Below are 21503 nucleotides of genomic sequence, written 5' to 3'. Positions count from 1 at the left end.
ATATAATTTCTCCTCTCCTCCAAAAAAGCAGCTGCAGCAGCAGCCTTCTCTCTCCCCCTCGCTAGAGAAGCCGACGAGCGCTTACAATGGGGGCCGCTCAGCAGCATCTTTCCGCTGGAAAGCAAGAACGGCCCCTCCAAACAGGTACCCAGAGTTCAGGGCAAAGGCTTCTGCCTCGGCACTGCGCACGCTCACTCCGTCCCGCGCAGGCGCGCGAGAGGCGAGCCCTTGCTTGAAGGGCTGCGGAGTCCACCTCGCCGGCTGCGCTACTCACAGTCGTCGTCGGCGGCTGCGGGAGCGGCGGGGGAAGGTGGACGCAGCTCGCAAGGGACGGCGGGCGGGCGCGCGCCTCGGCCTCCCTGCCATCGCTGCTGCTGTCTGCGCGTGGGCGGAGGGCCGTGTCGGGAGCGGGGTCGCGGGGAGACCCACCTGCCCGCCGCTATGGCTGGCTCCGAGCAGGACAGCGACCTCGGAGAGCGGCCGCTGCCTATCGAGGACTCGGAATTGGCGCTGGCCGGCATCAACATGCTGCTCAACAACGGCTTCCGGGAGTCTGACCAGCTCTTCAGGAAATACAGGTACCCTCCTGCTCCCGCGCTCCCCGGCGGGCTGGGTGGCATTGAGCAGGGGTAGTCAACCTGTGGTCCTCCAGATGTCCACGGACTACAATTCCCATGAGCCCCTGCCAGCGCTCGCTGGCAGGGGCTCATGGGAATTGTAGTCCGTGGACATCTGGAGGACCACAGGTTGACTACCCCTGGCATTGAGGACTCCCTCGCTGGGCTTCTTTTGACCAGCATGGGCACCACTGAGTAAGTGCAGAGTGCCTTGCTCACAGTGTGTGCAGTAAGCCCCCCCTCCCTTCCCGTTGATCTTCCATCTATGTACTAAAAAGTGCTCGGATGATGGTGTTGCTGCCAGAGAAGAATGAATGTAAAAAGAACCTTGCAGCGTCTCAAAGGCTAAAACACCGGTCGTGATACAGCTCATTTAATCTGAGGTGTGAATTATCAGCTGGAAGGTTGTCATAATAGATCTGCTAGCTTCTCGGATGCCCGAAGACACTTTGGGATAGTGGGGGGAATTTTGCATGGCACTTTCCAGAGTAGCATAAGCAGAGATCAAATGCCATGGAGCTTGGAGGGTAGGATGGAGGGCTTCCAAGGCATGATTGGTTAGCTATAAATTGAAGGCTGGAAATCTGTTTCTGGAATGTAAACCCCGGGCAGTTGGTGTGTATTAACTGCATATTTGCCTAATTAGCCCTCTTTTACTGCTCCTTCTAGAGGTGCTGAGCACCTGGTTTTATGTATTCATCATTCTTCCTTTGGTATCCTTGTTGTTGTTAACCAACCCCCCCCCCCCCCGGGGCACATGTCTTGCATGCATGCTGTCATCCATCCTTCCTGGAATATTTAGTGTGTGTTTGGAATGCTCTGTGCTGTTAAACTCTAGCATTTATAGAGGTTCCAAATTAAATGAATGCCTGCTGCCTGTTTTATTTCTGATCTCCACACAATCACATCTTTGTAACTCTGGGGAATATAATTTGAAATAACTATCATATCTCCATTCTGTATTCTGTCAGTAATGCATCTTTAGATTCCCCTTCCTTCAAAAAACATGTAAAGGTATCCCCTGTGCAAGCACTGGGTCATGTCTGACCCTTGTGGTGACGCCCTCTAGCGTTTTCATGGCAGACTCAATACGGGGTGGTTTGCCAGTGCCTTCCCAAGCATTACCGTTTACCCCCCAGCAAGCTGGGTACTCATTTTACCGACCTTGGAAGGATGGAAGGCTGAGTCAACCTTGAGCCGGCTGCTGGGATCAAACTCCCAGCCTCATGGGCAGACAGCTTCAGACAGCATGTCGGTGCCTTACCACTCTGTGCCACAAGAGGCTCTTCACTGAACCATTAATTTCTCCATTCTAATTGTTTAAAAATGTGCCTTATTTTTGCTGAAGGGTCACTAATTAGTGACTGTGATTAAAGCTGCTTATTTGATACTATACTCCTGATTCTTACTTCTGTTCCTTCCATGTGTGTGGACAGCCACTCTCAACATACAGACGTGATCACCTCAACATGCCCCTTAATAACTTCAGAGGATCCAAGCCTGAGCTCTGGTTCTGGAGTTCTGGTAATAAAGGCAGTTCCTTTTCCACCTAGGAAGATGTCATGTACTGCAAATGTAGTACTAGCTATTACTGTGCAAATATTTGTATGGGATTTGTGAAAAGTTCCATTGGAGTGAATGGAGATTATGCAACACCTGTTCTTTTATGAAATACACCTAGGGGGTGATTCAGTCATACTGGTAGGAATATACATTGAGAACAAAGGACTGCAATATTCTCTCTAGTTACATCGTACAGTCACTAACTCCCCACGGACTGGACGTGTGTAGGTTTTTCAGCCTATGCCACATCGTTGCCCTTCCTTCTTCTTGTCCCTTCCCCCCAACAACTGCTTCCTTGTTCACTATGACTCTAGCTACTTTTTCAGTCTTGTGCTTTCCCCGCTTTGCATTCTGCTGTATTCCTGGCACTGTCCATGGAAGATATATTGTATTTTTCAAGTAACTCTTCCAACTTTTCTTCATATTGCCTCCTTGTCCTGCTCCGGGTTTTTTTTCACCAATGGTTAAACTTTTTATTTATTTTTTTTAGAAATTTAGAATAATACTTTTAAGTAAAAAGGGTTGTGATAACTTTGCAGAATCTTGCTTCCCAAGGGCAGCAATGTAATGGGCCCTGCTATCTGAACATCATAGAACAAGATTCTGTTTTGTGTGTATGGAATGCTGTACTGTAGCGTATACTGGTATGCTTTGCTGTTAATGTGCCTGCTCTTTCCTCTTTCTCTTGCCAGTCCTGCAGCTGCCACTATATGTTCTCTTAATGCCTCTTATTCTTTGCAACAAATACTGCTTTATTATCACCACTCTGTGTTCCTTCATCCTGGTTCACTGACTTTCCTATAAATAAATACCTGCCTGGGCTACATCTGCAGCTACTCCCTGACGTTTAAACTTTTTGTGATAATAGTTAAGAAGGTCAAGGGTGCCTGGTAATGACACCATATGTGAAGCTGCCTTATGCTGAACTGGAAATGTCCATAAACTCCAAACGAACCGTCAATTTCTTTAGGTAACTCAAATCGAAACAAAATATATAGGAATTGTCCAGGCTATTCCAAATCAATAATTGATCTTTTTATTTCTTCTTTTTATAATAATTCAAAATTTTTGTAATTCATTCAAAAGCATAACAGAAATAAATCATAACAGAAATAAATCACAACCAAAACGGGTTCCTGGGTAAATAATATTCCGTTTTCCCAAACTTCCTCAGTGATTGTGATCCTTCATAGTATTTTCTTAGTATTTTCACTGCTCCATATTATCACATGGACTCTCAGCTCATCATGCTTTTAGGTCCAAGGACAATTCCTATATATTTTGTTTGGTTTGGAGTTATGCTGCTTTAGGATGCTTAGGGCTGATCCTGCGTAGAGCAGGGGGTTGGACTAGATGGCCTGTATGGCCCCTTCCAACTCTATGATTCTATGAATTGGGCCATCAGTCCATCAGTATGAATATTGTTTATTCATCCTGGCAGAGGCTCTCTCCAGGATATTACATAGAGCTCTTTCGTAACACCTATTGCCTCGTCTTTTTAACTGGAGATACCAGGGCTTGAACCTGGGGCAGAGGGTCATCACAGACCTTGAACCACAGCATCTCCTTGTCTGCCCTGGAAACTCTTCTATTCTCAGAAGTGGCTGGTGGTAGTTTTGTAGTGAAAGGGAGACATTCTGCACTTGTTCAAAGATGCTCCAAAACTACACCCTATATTTAAAAAGAGGTTTATTAATGCCTGTCTGAATCAGTTACTTCTTTTTTCCTCTCCCTTCTGCTAGTGAGGATGCACCTGGGTCTAAAAAAAACAAGGACCACCATTAGCTGAATGTTCCCTCATGGGACTGCCAGACAAAATTATTATAGCCAGACAAAATTATTATATCTCACTTAAGATCTTCTCCCCTTTCTTCATGGCAAGGGCAAACTATAGGAGACGCCAGTAGTTTCTCTGTCTAGTTCATATACTTATCCTGAAACTTGTCCCTGGGAATCCATTCACTAACATGCCTTCTTGATCCAACCCCTTCTAGAGTTCTGCAGAATTCCAGCTGTATTTCAGTCTCATAGGCTTCTGGAGTGTCCTAGGCTTTGCATAACTAATTATCAGTCCAGTATTTGATAATTTGAAGAGGTATTTATTATGGCTTAGATCTAGTCACTAAATATCAGTCGATGCCCCTCTTAACTACAGCTCCCATCTAAAATGCATTTTGTCCATGCAGGCCCCACGATCCCAAGAATAGGTTTTGTTTAGTGTTCAAGGGATACCTTCTTCCCTTTTTCACCGGCAGAAAAGCTGATTGGATCCAGTCCATTGTGTTTCACTCCCTGCCCGTTCTCCAAGTTCAGAGCAGTGTGCCTAGGATTTCCATTCCAAGTCAGGCTTATGCCTTGTTTTGTGAGTGGAAATTAAAAATAGTCCAGGATGGAACAAACCAGGCTCAGTGGCCTTTGTGGCATTTTATTTGCTTATATCTTGCCTTTCTCCTCATTGGGAACCCAAAGTGGTCTGCGTCATTAATCTTGCCTCCATTTTATTCTCATGCCAACTCTGAGATAGATTAGGCTGGGAGTCTGACTAACTCAAGCTTCTGTGACAAGAGATAAGAAATTTGGGGTTTCTCAGATCTGTGTCTGACACTCTAACCCAGGGGTACGCTGGCAGGGGCTCATGGGAATGGACATCTGGAGGGCCGCAGTTTGACTACCCCTGCTCTAACCACTACACTTCACTTACCTTCTGGGTATGAGAAGCTGGGACCTCAGGAGACACTTGGCTCAGACTTGGCCAGTCACCAAGTTCAGCTCCTGTATGTCAGCTTTGTGTGCTGTTACCAACTGCTTGAGCTGAGTGACTCCTGCCACATAGCTGCTACGGTTTGACTCTGCCTGCTCCTGAAAAATTTCCAGTAAGTTAAATTGCCAGTCTGACCCTGTTTCCTTTCCCACTGGAGGTATTTCGCAGTCTTCTGGACTGTTTTTGCTTGCGCTTTCCTCATGCCAGGGATATCATCAGACAGACACTGCTGGCCTTGATAGTTCTGCAGAGGACTGGTCATTTGAAACACTGAAGTTGACTGTCTTGGTGTTCCTCTTTTTTCTTCCATACCATTAACCTATTATTAGCATTATTTTGAAACTATTTTTTCTCACTATGTGCATGGCTTATCATATTGCCTCTGTTATCTCTTGGAATGCATAATGTCTACCTTGTCTTGCACTAAGCAAGCTTTCAGTCACTTTTTCTCCTTGGCAGTGGCTGCCCTCCTTACAACTCTCATCATTGTTCCCATATCGCACCTTTGAAAGCAGGCCTGTGATAAACCATTTGCCACCTACATAAACTGCCCTGTCATCTGTACTTCACTGACCCCATCCCCCTTCCCCTCTCTATTCTCTCTCCACTCTTTCATACAACCCTTTATCAGTTTACTCATTTATCTTCTATTCCCCACCCCACCTCCTCCCATGGTATGACTAAGATCATAGCAGTGTAGCTTGTCTTTTGTTCTACGGGAAAGAGAAGCGTTAAACACAAATGCTGCATCTCTTGTTAATGAGAATGCTTCCTTGGATTCTGCAAGTATTGGCTGGAAGGGTTCTGCCATCCTCTGTTAAGTTCTTCTTTCAGTTCAGTAGAACACATTATCTGCTGAGTTGACTTGTTCTCCCCCCCCCCCCCATGCAAGATAACATATTTTTCTTTGCTTTGCTTATCAAAATAAGTATCGGATGTATGTTCTAAAACCTGATCATAAATATATTCCACTGGGGAAATGAGTTATTTCAGTGATTCTTAGGATCATAATTTTAGGCCTCACTGTGTTTCTGAGTTCATCTTTCTAGTCTAGGGATGTGCAAAATGTGAACTTGCTCCTGTGGACAAAAAGTAATGCTGATCATGTGCACTTTCAGTGAATTCCAAAGAGAATCTTTGAGAACTGAAAGTGCACATGATCAGCATTACTTTTAATAGTTCCCCCTGAGCCAAGTGGTCAAGGGACTACTGATCTTAGGTCCTGATTTTGTCAGGAGAAAAGCAGACATGGAAATATTTTAAATAAAATATTGGAGTAGGGTGCACATGCACACTTGCAAACCAGCCCACTGAAAAACTCTTTCCATTTCTCTGTGCTATGAAAGTTGTTCAGTGAAGCCTATACATCCCCAATATATAAATGTCCAGTATGGGGGCTACTGATATGGCGATGGAGGGCCTCTGCCAGAATACTTGAGGATGAATCTATCACTGAGAAACGGTGTGTGAAAATAGAGAGAGAGGAACAGAAAAGGGTCTCAACTGCTCTTTGGGAGGTACCATTTTTGTGAGCCAAGCATATATCCTAGGAATTAGTTGGCCTGCTCTCTGTACTGGAGAAGAACGCCTTATTTTAAGTTGAATATGTGACAAGGTGGGGATCTTGAGATAGTTGGTGAACATAAGTATTTTATTTATAATTGCATTTTTATTCTGCCCTTCCCTTAGCATCTCAGGGTAGATTACAATGCTAAAATACATATACATTAATCTAAACACCGCCTGTGGCGCTGCGGGCACCGCGGACTAAATAATTCGCTAAGGGGTTCTGGGGTGGGATGTGTCCGTGATGAGGAAGGGTCCGGATTGGACCCTTCCTCTGGACAGACAATCAGGGGGACCAATCGGCAGGTGCAAAGTGCCTGCCGATTGGTCCCTCTGATTCCCAGCCCCAGCAACTGCGAGCCGCGCGCGGGGGCTCCCTGCCCAGCGGCCTGACTCGGCCGCGTCAGGCCGCCCCCTCAAAGAGTCACCGCCCCAGAGGACCGCCACCGGGGACACGCACAAAGGTTAGTTCCTAGCGCCCGCTGTATTCCTCATACAGCGGGCTATATTACTAGTCATACTATAATTTGCATATTAGGTCAAAATATAATTTATATTTAGAATTTAAAAACATTTAAAAGTTGCTGTCTCTTTCCAGAATTAAACATTTCTGAGAGGGCCGATCAGATTATTGGAGGGTTTAGTTAGTAGGGTGGTGTTAGGGTTTTAGACAGGGAAGCCAGTATTTTTCATATGCAACAAAGCATGTTGTGAGTGAGGAGAAGTATGAATTACATGGTTGCCATGGGAGTGAGTGTGTATAACTCCAGTAAAATAAACATGTCCCATTGCTTAATTTCTCCAAGGCTTCAGTATTTTTCTAAAATTCTCAAAAAAGTTCAAATTAAAATAATGTAACAGAATATTTTCATATTAAAAATAATACAAAACGATCAATATAGAGCACAGACAGAGTTTGTTAGGCAGACTAAACTAAAATGTGCCCAAATGATAAGCTTTTACGGCTGTAATGAAAACTGGTAAAAAAAATCTCCTGTCATCTGCTGGAATATTTCTATAGTTGGGAGCCACAATTGTAGAGGCCCCATTCCTAGATCTAGATGGGATAGAGAAGGCACAGGAAGCTAGGCCCGGTTTGATCCTTGTAGTTTCTGTGAGGGCTAATGTTGGGATAGGAGGCCACTTGTATGGGAGTTCCAGCTTGAAGGGCTTCATAGAAAGCATCCTGAATTGGACTCAGAAGCAAACAAGTTAGCAGTGTAATTGATACAACAGTTCTACTATGATCACATTTCCATATCTGTCAGAAGGCTAACAGTGGCAGCAGATTTGAGTCACATTCCAGGGCTAATTTATGTGGCACATACTACAGTAGCTAGTATTAGACATTGCAAATGCATGTAGTAGCATGGTGAGCTTATCAAAAAACAAGGGGAACCTGTGCAACTGTGAAATTTATTTCTGGCCACAGCAACCACCTGTTAATGAAAAAGCAGGGTTATATTTAGAATTATTACTCGCTACAACTTTGATCAGGCAGGGGGTATAGTTTTTCTATTTGTTGCAGGAAAATTAATTCCCTTTGGCTCAGATCTCCAATAGCTTTACTTCCATCTAACTTGGAATCCAGCCTTAATCTGAATTCATCCCTCTTTGCAGTTTTAATTTATTTTGAAATGCTTATACTGTTCATCTGTGTCACTAGTTCAAGACAGATACCATCTTCCAGATGTTTAGTTAATGAGCTGTAGAGCTGAGCATTGTCAAGGTAGCACCAGAACATGTGGAACCTCGTGCACCATATTTCATAGAGACAAGCTAACATTCCATTGACCACCAGTTTATTTATTTATTTAGATTTATATACCGCCCTCCCCGAAGGCTCAGGGCGGTTTACATTAAAACTAATCAACGATACATGAAAAGTTGTGTATAATTAGGCCTAGAAGAGCTAGCCCCAGTGCGCAAATCAAATGTTCTAAGAGATTTAAAGTAATATTGTGATCCCCAATATAAAAAGCTTCTGAAAGATCATGAGCTTTGTAGGCTGATGTATTCTCCTGTCAATCTTTCTACTGTTATACAGTCCACTGTGGTTACACAGGCAATTCCCTTACTGTCATCAAGCTAGAAAAAAAATTATGGACAAGGGAAATGTGGAAAGGTAAAGTGGAGGAATGACACATGACATACAGTTAAACTTTTGTGAGATGGTTACCTTTTTTATTGGTGGATTCTTCTACCAAATATTCATTGACTTTTCCATACATTGGAAAGATTCTAATTTAAGTCCTAATCAGAGTAGGTATGCAAAATTTGTATTTTTAGGCAAGCTAAGAAGCAAAACATTGCATTCTGCAGGAAAAGAATCAAACTGTTTTGGCTTTGTAATCTCCTATGCAGAAAACATTTTTAATATTGTTCTTATTCTAAAAATGAGACCAGAGCTTGCTGCTCTGTGTTTTTGTTTTTTTATTGTGTAAGGTTTTTATTTCTATTAAACTTCTTCTTCTTTTCTCACTGGAGCTCAAAACAGATTACAGAATGAATTGATACAATCCTGTGAAATACATACTACAAACAATGGAACTGGACTGCACTACAAAATTAGAGAACTAATAATACACTGCTTAAAACTTTGCAGGTTATAAGGAACTTGAAAGGCCACAGTCTTTTTATGGCAAAATTCCAAGGGATATAAACTTGTTTCAGAATACAAGCTTTCATACCAGCCTGTCAAGATTGTGATTCTCCAGCTTCCAAGCTGTATGTGACACACAATATGGGAGGTGTCTGATAACCCCCTGTCTTTGACCCAGAAGATGTGGAAGAGCATCTGAATATAAAGCTTTATTGCTTCATGGGTTACAGTTAGACAGGTTTCCTTTAAGACATAACATTTTCTTAGGCAGCTTATCTCTGGGACTTTTGCAGCAATATTATTCATCAAAAGGAAAAAAAAGCTGTTGAGTAAGATTAGTTAAAAGTTATGTCTGATAGTAGTATGCTATACATAATTGGTTCCTAACAATTATTTGTTCAAATTAAAATTTTTCTCTATAGGAAGGAAACTGATAGGAAGGAAACTAATAGAAACAGCTATCTGTGAATTTTGAAATACTCTGAATAATAAGGAGTAATAAGGATTCAGCTTCAGATAAAGTTCCAAATCATTATTCGTATGAGCGCTAATTAAACATTAGAGCAGCTTTCCCCCTAGATAACGGTGTTTGTAGGCGTTCTCGCTTAAATATTTTAAGATAATTAGTGCATCTGTCTATTCATGGGTCAGGGGTATATTGAACAAGTAATCACTTCTTCGATGTTAACTATGCTTGACTTTTGAATAGATGTGTATAAATCTTGTGATTAAATTCCCAGGATTGTCATCTGTATATCAAACTATTTAAATGTTTTGCTGTGATTACATAAAAGTTATACATGTAAATAGAGAAACAGAAATTCTTACCTGATGTGTTCTTAAAAATCATGTGACAGTCTTTTTTACCTAATACTGCTTCTGTACCACGAAGAGTAATATTTCCTACAGTATTTAGTATTTGAGTAGAAAAGGTAGGATTTTTTAAAAACTTATCTTCCTAGACATGGAAAAAATGATGGCTAGACTTTCTTAAATCTATAGTGCTACAAAAAAACAACCAAGTATTACATTTTTAATTGAGATTTCAGATTTTTTTCATAAATTCCTATAATCTTTGGACATTTTTAAGGGTTGTAGAAAGATCTCTCTTGTCTGTTCATGGTTCCAGATTCTGGATTTAAGTATCCACAGATCTGGTTATGGTGGGAATTAGATACATTTAAGATAAGCCTGCAATTTGGGTTAAAGCTAAATTGTCATCTAGGAATTAGACTTTTCAAAAAACCTACTTTAAGAAGGCAAGAACCTGACTATGGTTTATTATTTTATTAATTAGGCTTATATCCCACTGCTTTCCGAAGACTTGTAGTGGCTTACAACATAACCCTCCCATAAAATCCCCACATAAAATCCATTATACTTAGGGCTTTTAGCTCCCTACAACCACAAAATATTGGTGGTCTAGAAATCATTCCCTCAAGCAGACCTCCCTATCCTACATTGAAAAGGAAGAAAAAGAAAGTTATCCTAAAGATGAAATTCAAATTACAAATATCACAAATGAAGTCTTCTTCATCCTGAGAATGAACCTTATTCTCAGGGTCCTGGTCTCCCTCTTTTCTTCCCACATTGGAGTTGAGATTGAAGGTTTGAAAGATATCACTACCTCTGACATCTGAATTGTGAAGCTTTAATAAATGTAGGTTTGTTTCCAATCTACACAAACTTGGATTCTATACCATGGTGGGAGTGATGGAGTATGTAAGCCCAATGGTAAGTCTTGTTTTGCGAACAAGCCAAATTTTGTTCAAGATTTAATGTAACCTTAATGTGCTTTGGGCAAAATACTAGGCAGAGTTACTAGCTCTCTTTTTATTAGTGGTTGTACTCTTCTGGGTGTTTGGCTGATCCTCTGGGTATCAGTTGTAAACCAAAATTGCATATGATATAGCACTGATTTTGAAGATCAGCCAAGCTGGTATAAAGAGAGTTGCAATCTTCTTAGGAGCTAAAATATTACCAATGTTGGTAATTACTTAAACATTGGTAATATGACTTAAATATTACCAATATTGCAGGTTTTATTGTAGTTTGTTGTTGCGACAACTCTTCAGCTGGCCTGTGTTACACCACCTTGTGGGAAAGATGTAAAGAGGAATTATTTAACCAGTTCTCTTTGGAAATGTATTATGATGAGAGAGAACTACAGCCTACCAAGAGGAAATATATATGTATTTTAAGTGAGGTACAAGTAGCTTTTCTAGATTGCAGATCATGGAACAACAGTTCTTATGAGTAAGTCTGGTGCATATCACCAGGTACATTCCATCACAGGAATAGTAGAAAAAACCGTATGCATGAAGACTCTTGAATATTGTACTAGTGCCTGAAACAGTGGAGAATTTGGATATGAGATGTGTACACCTAACAGGACTGATAGTATTTATTTAACTTATTGCCCACCACTCTCATTATTGGCTCGTGGCAGGTTACAGTTTGCCTGTATTAAAAACCCCATTAAAACCATAACTGACATATCTCCATATACAGTAGACTCCTAAAAATATTTAAAAGACCATGGCAGACTGCGCCCCACTAACCTGTCAAAAGGAAAACTAATACAGGAGTGGGAGTAGGAGGAGGGAGCGCAGATCACCTAGTGAGTGCTATGCTCTTAACAATGTGGGGGGAGGGGCATCAGATCTTCCTTACCATGCTGGCCTCAACCATAGACCTGGCAGAAGAGCTCCATTTTGCAGGCCCTGCAGAACATTGAAAGCTTCTGCAGTAATCGGTCATTGGTTTCATCCTTATCCATTGTTGTTCCTCTATATATTTCTGAAACAGTCTAGGGGGTGGGAAGTGTCTGGCTATCTAAGTTAGAATAGGGCCAATCGGGGTGCAGCTAGCTTTGCCCTGATTGGCCCTGCCCCTGCAGCTCCCACCCTCCATCCCTGGATTCTAGTCTCTTTGCTCTCAGACGCCTCAGTGCCTGGAGCCAGCAGCAGAGGAGAGGGCCCTGGGAAAAGGCTCGTGGTGGAGGGCTTGCTAACGAGGGCCTCTTGGCCTGCTAGGCTAGGCCTGCTGAAGAGGGCCTCCTGGCCTGCTGACTGCCTGCTCTGTCTTGGCCCTGCTAACGAGCTGCCCAGCTCCCGCCTGCCCCACTTGATTTGGCTGTTAGCTGCAGCCCAAAGCCACCTTAAGCTGCCTGGCCAGGGGAGGGGACCCTTTCAGGGCCCGTTCTTAGGAATGGGCTTTGAAGCTAGTTTGATATAAAGCAGCTTCTTCTCAAAGCTGTGTATTAATCACTAGAACACAAGGCTGCATTGAGATTATTATTCTCTCTGATAATGAGTTTCTGACAAGTAATTAGCTTTCGGACTGAAAAGAGAGGTTTGTTTATTCCTGGTGTCAAGTGAAAATCTTGTGTCCCAGCCAAAAATCACTCAATGCTGTCTTTTAAGATCTTAATTTAAAATCGGTCTAATCACTTTTGAAATAAGAAGAATCACAATAGATACCAGCTATTGGGTGATAATACATGATAATGGTAACCTTGAATTGAATCCAGTAATTCAGGTTCCTCAACCTTTCTAAGCCTAGGGGCACCTTTGGAATTCTGATATAGCTTGGTGGGTGCAGCCAGTCAGAAAAGAGCTGCCATAGGTTAGGCGTAGTCAACCTGTGGTCCTCCAGATGTTCATGAACTACAATTCCCATGAGCTCTTGTCAGCAAATGCTGGCAAGGGCTCATGGGAATTGTAATCTATGGACATCTGGAGGACCACAGGTTGACTACCCCTGCTGTCGCTTACCTTTTGTCGCACAATGAAGAGCCTTGTGCTGTGTCAGCAGCTGCGGCCAAAGCAATGGTTTAAAAAAATCTGCACTGCCAAGCAAATCTCCAATGGCCAGTCAGAAGCTTTGCTGGGCAGAAGCCCTACCTGGCCCTACTCACTTTAAAAAAAAACACACACACACACTTGATGAGTATCAGGAAAGGTGTTGACAGGCACCCCATTAGGGACTCCTGCAGTAACTGATGGTCCAGCCAATATAGGAACAGCAAGTAGTGTGTAGATGGCAAGACTTTCTCTTAAAGTTGCCTGTTAGCCTTGGTATTCAAAGGTTGGGAATCTCTGACTCCAATTAACATTGGTTGTAGCTACTGAAGGACTCTCCTTCATCAATGTGAATAACTTTTAAAAGCTCTTCTGTTTGTTTTCCTTGCCTGCTTTCAATTCCTGATATTCTTTTCTTCACAATTTCAATGCCTTCTCCTGGCTGCTTCTTATAGCTTAATATATTACAACCTAGCTTTCTGATTTACTTTCAGGTTGCGGGTGTGATGTTAACCGTTGGAAAATGTTTACTGTTGCTCGTTCCCTGTCTGAGTTGCAAGGGAGGGTAATAAACAAACAAACAAATGCTTATAATAAATTTTATTTATAGCCCACCCTTCCTTGGAGGCTCAGTGCAGGTAACAATAGTCATGTCTTCAATCATGTCTTCTGGTAATGTTAAATTGTATCTCTGCTGACGGAACTGCAGTTTGCCCCAGTAGAGCAGGGGTAGTCAGACTGCGGCTGCAGTTTGACTACCCCTGCAGTGGAGAATGGGCTGATCAGGCTTTGTTTTTGTGGGGTGGGGGAAAGGATGAACAACCATAATGGAGCTGGGACTGAGGGCTTCACAAAAGAACCTGAAGTATCCATGTTAATAAAAGCAAAAAAATTGAAATGGCAATAAGAGAAGATTGCTGGAAAGCCAGAAAGAGAAGTATGATCAGAAAGACCAAAAGAGATTTTCAGCAAATCTAAAACTAGCCAACAAGCAGCACTTGGCATGAAAAATAACCCTGAAGAAATGAGTGAGAACTTATCACTATGCTGACATACTAAAATCTAATATTTCAAGCAATATTTATTACTACAAGATGGAAAAGTGTAATTGTTTGATTTATTGAAAAGATGCATTGAATGGAAGCATGAATAACAAACTAATACTTCGTTTAGAGGTGATTGCTGGGTATACACAAGAAATATGCATGTGTAGTTTCATGCAATTAGTGTCCAGTTTGAACTGGGTTGCTGGTGCTAATGCAGTGTTAGGATGCCCATGATGCATGCATCGAAGGCATTAATTGCTGATATACACTTACCTTCTTTGTTTCCTTTAATGTAGAATAGGAATTCCATTTTAAAATGTTCTTATGCTTTATGTCATATATAACATATTAATAATATATTTTATTAATAATCTATAGCTTCTGCATAAATGTGCTTTTTAGTCTGTATTTGTTGGCATTATTGTATAGTGTCTGGCATTATGCTGTATTTAAATAAAATCCTGGTAGGAAATGGCAACCCAGTTTAAATGTGTAAGGTGCATGTAACCTCCAATGGGTCAGATTCTCTTACCTTCCCAACATCACTTATAAATTTTGGCTGTTTCCCAAATTGTTTATAAATACAGGTGATTCTTCCTTTTGTTTGACATAGTTTACCTCTCTGTCTATTACTGATTATTACACTTCAGGGTTATGTGACACAGGCAAGCTAACGGTCTGCATTAGTTTATGTAGCTCAGTGACGCTAAATTTAAGATTAGGAATATTACCTCCAAGTTTTTTGCTTTCAGTCACCAGAATTTTTAAATGGGGCAATATTGTTGGAATCTGGTTTGTTAGGATTTGTATTTCCATAATATGTACTATATATGTAATGATTAAAAAAGAAGAAGAATAGACTTGAAAGAGGAAGGAAATTATTACACTAAGCTGTCTCCTGGCACCGCGCAATAAAGAACAAAGAAATAAAGGAATGCAATTCTTCTGTGCAACTGTGTGGATTTTATTTAACTTTTCTTTACTGGACATTTTTATTTTAAAAAAACCAAAGAATTTGTTCTGCTGAAGTGTCTTAATTTTTAGCCTCATTTCACGTTGGAGTAATGATACTGAATGGCATACTTTAAGATAAAAATTCAAAGAGAATATCTGTGTGACAAGTAGTGTGTAGGACTATACATGTGGGAATCTTCCTATCTTGGCTAAATTGTTGTGATCTCATTTTATATTGTTGTTAGTTGATCTCTAGCTTTTGGTTACCTTTGTGTTGTAATGACCTGTTAAAACAATAGTGTTATTATTTTAAGGCATAAAATAGAGAAAATACTCTGTACCTGATGTGCACCTGATCTCAAAATATGGAAGACCAGGGTTTTTGTACCAAAAGTGGAAAAAAATCCCATAGGGTACATCTTATGCATAAAGAAAATAGCTCAGAGGATGGAATTCAGTGCCGTATTGCATTCTGCTGTTGAATAAAAATATGCCTCGACAATAGAGAAACATTTTTATTCTGCTTTTTGATATATGGCATTTTTTCCATTCTGATCAGAGGCCTCATTTTAACAGAATCATGCCAGCACTTATTTGAGAAAACAGGAGAAATGTGGGGAAAAATGCCTATGCTAGAAGTTAAGATTTTAATGATTTTAATAGGCACAAACTACATTACCAAAAAGGGTGACAGGTGAGCAGACAAGCAGCACAAAGCCAATTTCTAGCTCCTTGTGTCTAAATGTGGGGCCCACTGAGAGAGGGAAAAGCTTAAGTTGTTTGTTCTGGGTTTTCTTGATAGGAGTCAAATCCCTGACCTGGATCATAGTCAAGTGCTGGTGCTGAAGGGCACCTTGTCAAACTATGCTATAATAATTTTTCATTAATGCTTAAAAGGCTGTTTCAGCTGGAAAAGAAATGTGAGGATCTTATTCTCAGAACAGGCAAAAATAACCAGGCAAAAATAACCAGTGGCTTAGATCCAAAAATCTCAAGATATATGTGCACCTTTTCCTTTTAAAGCAGTGCACGCAAAAACCAACCATCACCCAACTTTCTGAAAAGTAGTGTACTTTAAACATGCTGCTATCAAATAAAAACAAGTACAACCTGGTTTTACATGCCTGTACTCAAATGTGAGTAGTAAACTTACTATCACTGTAGGAACATTAACAATTGGAGATATACAGATGATACCACATTATTGACAGAAAATTCTGAAGACTTTTGAAGGTTTAAAGCCAAAAGTGCCAAAGCAGGATTACAGTTGAACATCAAGAAAAAGTAATGATTACTGGGAATTATTCAAATTTAAGGCTGACAATAAAGAAACTGAGATTGTTCAAGATTTGTATTCTTTGGCTCCATCATCAAATAAAAGACTGCAATCAAGAAATCAGAAGGAGATTGAGACAGGGAAGGGCAACCATGAAAGAGCTAGAGAAGATCCTTAAGTGTAAGAATGTGTCACGGGTGACCACTATCATGATAATTCACACCATAGTATTACTCATCACTGTGTATGGATGTGAAAATTGTACAGTGAAGCAAGTTAAGAAGAGGAAAGGTTATGCATTTGAAATGTGATGTTGGAGGAGAGTATGGATACTGTAGGCTGCCAAAAAAAATTAGTGAGTTGTAGATCAAATCAAGCTTGAACTCTCCCTAGAAGCTAGAATGATTAAACTGAGGCAATTGTATTTTGTCCACGCTGTCCAGGGACAGTCTGGCGGCGATGCTAGGCGAGTGGCGGACGCGCAGTATCTTGAGGCGGGCCCTTTGGGGGCCGGCCCAATCAGAAGGCACACAGCCTGCTGTGTACCTTCTGATCGGGCCAGGGCCCTGGACAGTCTCCTCCCAGGAGGCTGTTTGCCAAATATATAAGGGAGCGAAATACTGTTAAGGATTTCTTATCAGTATTTGTGTAGATATTTTCTCCCAGTTTGTAAAACCACATTATGAACTGGGCCCAAACTTTTTGGCATTGCTTGAAGTAGTGTTTGCTGCTGCAAAGTTTCTTCCCTGCCAATTTCCTGTGCTGTTCTAAACAAACTTGTTCTTGCAGTGGTGTGTGAGAAATGGACACAAAGGGGGTTGCTGGTGCCATCAGACTATGAAGAAAAAAAAACAGAGCCCCTCAAGGTATTTAGTTTAGGTGTGCCTTGTAGAAATAACTTATCAGCTGTGCTGACCCAAAAGAAAAACCTCAAGCCCTAGAATGGTGGTCCTCAAATAGGTCCCCTGGCAGCTGGCCACAGCTCCCTCTCCCCGCCCCCCCCCAGTAAGAAACTGCGGCCTGGCAAGCTTTTTGTGGGAGGGGGGGAGAGGGAAGCAGGGCCGCGCATGCGTGTTCGCGCCATGTGCGGCTGCAAATGCCCATGCGCGGCCGGGTGATCTCCCTGCCCCCCGCCGCTGGCGGTCTGCAGCCTGAAAAAGGTTGCGGACCACTGCCCTAGAACATAGTCCATAAAATAACATCTATTGGTGATGGAAAGTTATGTCAGGTTTCAGCTGACTTAGGGCCAACCCCATGAGGGTTCTGAAGCCAAGAGACTAACAGAGGTGGTTTGCCATTGTCTGCCTTTGTTAACAACCCTGGATTTCCTTGGAGGTTTCCTATCGAAATAGTGACCAGGGCTGACCCTGCTTAACTCCCAAGATCTGTTGAGATCTGGCTAGCTTGGGCTGCCCAGATAATGGCAGAGCTTTTTATTACCAAAAGAGACACAATAGTATGCAAACGTTTGAGTTCTTCAGAATATTTTTTAAGCTTGCATGCTGCAATGTGTTACTTGGTTGTTCCTAATAAAAAGTATGGTGTGGATTATGTTCCAATCCTTGTTGGTCTTTCCTTAACTGGCTTTGGTGCCTTGGAATGTCTCAGAAGCATAATTCTTGTGCAGGAGGACTGTTAATTCTAGCCTGTTGTATTTTCAGGATTACAGTATTTGCTGGCGTATAAGACTACTTTTCCCCCCTGAAAAACATGCCTCCAAGTGGGGGGGTCGTCCTATATGCCGGGTGCACTTCAGTTGGGATAGACATAGCTGCCCATTGTGGCCCATAGTACTGTAATGTAATGTAACAAACTCTATATTTTGAGTGGAAATGTTGGGGGTCGTCTTATACGCCCAGTCGTCTTATACACCGGCAAATACGGTAATTTTAACATGATCACCAGCAAAAGTTTGGATAGTTCAGGCTCCATAACTGGAAAATTCATTTCACTTGTTGAATTGGAGGCTTCCTAACAACCACTGGTGACAGCTTTATAAATTGGTGATGGTCTTACAGTGCCATTTGGAAATCAAAACCAAAAAAACCCTTCATAGAACTGCATCAACATGGAATTACAGCAGTTTTTCACTCTGATCTGTGTTTATAAAGATATATTCCCACATGAAACTGCTTACTTATTTGAAATATATGATGGATCTCAGGAGGCCCCCATAGTGATCTCAGTGACCGGCTACTTCTAGGCCCAATCTGAGCTACGATGTGCATCTGTTTGACATTTCCCAGCATAGTGTTCAGGACTCGAATCTTGAAGATCCAGATTCAAATTTCTATCCTGCCATGCAGTTTTAGTGGATGACCTTGTGCCAGTCATCCTCTTTCAGCCTAACTCACCTCAGAGGGTTGTTGTGAAGATACAGTGGAAAAGAGAAGAAGAATGCTGTAAGCTGTTTTGGGTTCCCATTGGTCAGAAAAAGGAGCAATCAATGTTGGAAATAAAATTTTCTCTATAACTGCTTGATAGAGATCTTGTACCAATATGAGGCTTCCTTTCCTTCAATTGATTTACTATATGGTGGTAATAAAAATGGTCAGATGTGATGAATCTCTGTTCCAAAACAAGTAATGTGCATCAGTGTGTACTTCATGCAGTGTGTTGAAATGGGAAACTTGGCTGCCCACTCTTGAGAAGCACTTATGAAGCACGTTGGTAAAGATCTTTGCCATCCCAGAGTCAACTATCCCAGAGTCAACAGGTTGACCAAAGTGATACAACGATGAGTATTTGATTGTCTTAGGTAGAGGTAGAATTTGCACCAATATTTTCCAGAGAATCTGGTTCTCTTAATTGGCTGTCTCTTGTTCTAGTTCTTTTAACAAATCTGAAAACCTTTGTAAAATATTTAGCTTATTTGATTGTTAGTTATCTTTATAAGAATATGATAATACATTGAATTTTAATTAATATTTTAATTGAATGTAAAAATTATGACATTCACATAATCCTGTTACATATTAAAAAGTAGAATGGTGCAGGTTACAATCATTCTATAGGCATAGATAAACAGAAATCATTGAAAAGAGGGTGGGAAGCTACTTATCTTCAATTTTTATGGATTTTGTAAAACGAATGCCAATATTGTAACATTATAATGTTTCCTGTATATTAATTTCATCCCCCTGTCTCTGTACTGCAGGAAAGGATTATCCAATATGGAATTGCTTTCTTTTCTACCCAGTAAATCACATTAACAGGCTGTGTAGTTCAAAGGCATACAACCTTATCAAGAGAATGGTGTTAAGCTGAAAGCCATCAAAGGGACTGAAAAAAGATAAAGTTAATACAAACTATTTTTTTTAGAAACCCTGCTGCTAGATGGGGGTGAGGGTAAAATTAACTGACAGGCGCTCTTTCTGTCTCTCTCTCTCTCTGTAGATATCTTGAACAATAAGTTCTGAATGATAGTTTTAGAAAATATGGGGAAAGTGCAGGATATTAAGAGCTGGTTGGTCATGAAATAATGCAAATATGTTTAATGGATGTAGAGAAAAGGGTAGAACAGGAGTCTGTTGAATTTGGATGATATATAGACAGCTGAAGACCAGGAAGTAGTCTTTTAAGTACTGAGAGGTTATTCACAAAAAATAGAGCAAAATATTTTCTTTCAGTATCTTATGTAAGAGAAGAGATCGTGTACAACATTAGATGCACCTCTCTTGGTTACTTGATGCATTTTTGCTGTGATCACCCGGTCTACATTTGACCAGTCTAACCAAGGTATCTCAGGGATCTTGATTGAATGCTTTGGTGAAAAGAACACGGTAGATTCAGATCACTCTGATCATTTACCATCATATGAAAAACAAACAACTAAAGTGATTTGACAGAATCTATTCTTGACAGGTGCAGGTTGGCTTGTAATAGTTTGCAACATTGTTTTCAAGATGCTTGCAGTGCAGTCCTTAACAAAATAAATCCTTCTAAATCCACTAAAATTTTGAGTATGATCACTTAAATCTTTTTTAGTAACTTATCAGTATCTAGTCAGATGGTCTATAATATCCCAAATGCTCCTTCTGCCAGCTCACCACTTATTTATTCAACCTCTACCAGCTTTGAGAAATCCTGATTCAGAACCTTTATCAGCTTTGAAAACATTCCCTTTAGTACATTATGATGCAGTTTATCTTACCCAGAAAACTTGAACTCATTTAAAATGTTTCCTGATCAACTCCTCATCAGTCTTGAGCTCATTTTTTGGCAAGTCCCACTCACCTTGGATGCCTTTCTGTGTTACTCTAGCCTGGGAACCCTCTCTAGCATTTCTCCGTATTTCTTTTTTATATTTGTATGCTTAGTAGGCCTGGAGTCACGTAGTCATTGGTATATGCACTTAAAGCAAAGAAGAGTGACCTTTCAGACTGACTTTATTCTTGCTGTTTATACTCTGCCTGTGCCCTAATTAGTTCTGGAAAAAAAGATGTTCTTGCTGGCTGTTAATTAAAATTTATGGGATTCCTTTTGGAAATATTTCCTAGGAAACTCTCAGAAATCTTGAATTTGTCATATTGGTTAGATCTGAGCATACAGTATTTAATTTACTGCAAAACTGATTGTGTATAGAACACCCCACTCTATGCTTCATTCTTTAGTAATTAAGCCTGTGCTTGTACTCAAAAGCTCACACCTTGAATAAATCTTCATCAGTCTTAAAGGTGCTACTGGACGCTGATTTTATTAAGCCTGCATTGGTTTGTCATATAGGATGTGTTTTTAAGGCAATGATGTTTTTTTATATATGTATAATAATTGAAACTAGCAAGGTTAAGTTACTGGAAAAATAAAGTTCTTACATGGCTATAAAAGTTGCCATTAAGTCATGTAGATTTAAGTCAGTAATCTTCATCCCACTTTTCAGGTTGTGATGAACCATCGGCACATCCATGAACACCTATAGAGCTTCTGTATTTTCTTGATTGTTTAAAGAACTTGCTGTTAGTAGGCATGCAGGGGGGGGGAAAGCTGTAATTCTGTGTAGAAAGAGTTGTTCCCCCCACTGATGGAGCTAATAAATTGTGGGAAATGCAGAGCATTATGGATTAGATGCCCCACCACATCAGATGTTTCTGCAGCCAAATTGGCAACCCCACGGTCACAGATCTCCCTCATCATAGGCTCCTAGTGTTGGAAGGGGCCACAGAGGTCATCTAATCCAACCCCCTGTCAGTGCAGAATCAGCCTAAAGTATCCCATACAAGTGTCCATCTTGCTGCTGCTACCAGTGAGGGTGAGATCACTGCCTCTCTAGGTGGCTGATTCCACTGCTAAACTACTATTACTCTAAAAAGGTTTTT

General features: G+C 41.0%; 1 protein-coding gene across 1 annotated transcript in view; it reads left to right on the top strand.

Moving 5' to 3' along the window:
- The first annotated feature begins 236 nt into the window (after nucleotides 1-236).
- TTC39C (tetratricopeptide repeat domain 39C) overlaps nucleotides 237-21503 on the top strand; it is a 56923-nt gene continuing 35656 nt past the window's right edge. Inside the window, exon 1 of the mRNA XM_077352591.1 lies at nucleotides 237-578. Within this exon, the coding sequence (XP_077208706.1) occupies nucleotides 442-578 (137 nt within the window). The 5' untranslated portion in view covers nucleotides 237-441. The remainder of the gene's footprint in view (nucleotides 579-21503) is intronic.

This window comes from Paroedura picta, chromosome 9, assembly GCF_049243985.1.
Source record: "Paroedura picta isolate Pp20150507F chromosome 9, Ppicta_v3.0, whole genome shotgun sequence".
NCBI lineage: Eukaryota > Metazoa > Chordata > Lepidosauria > Squamata > Gekkonidae > Paroedura > Paroedura picta.
This window is presented reverse-complemented; position numbering and strand designations above follow the sequence as displayed.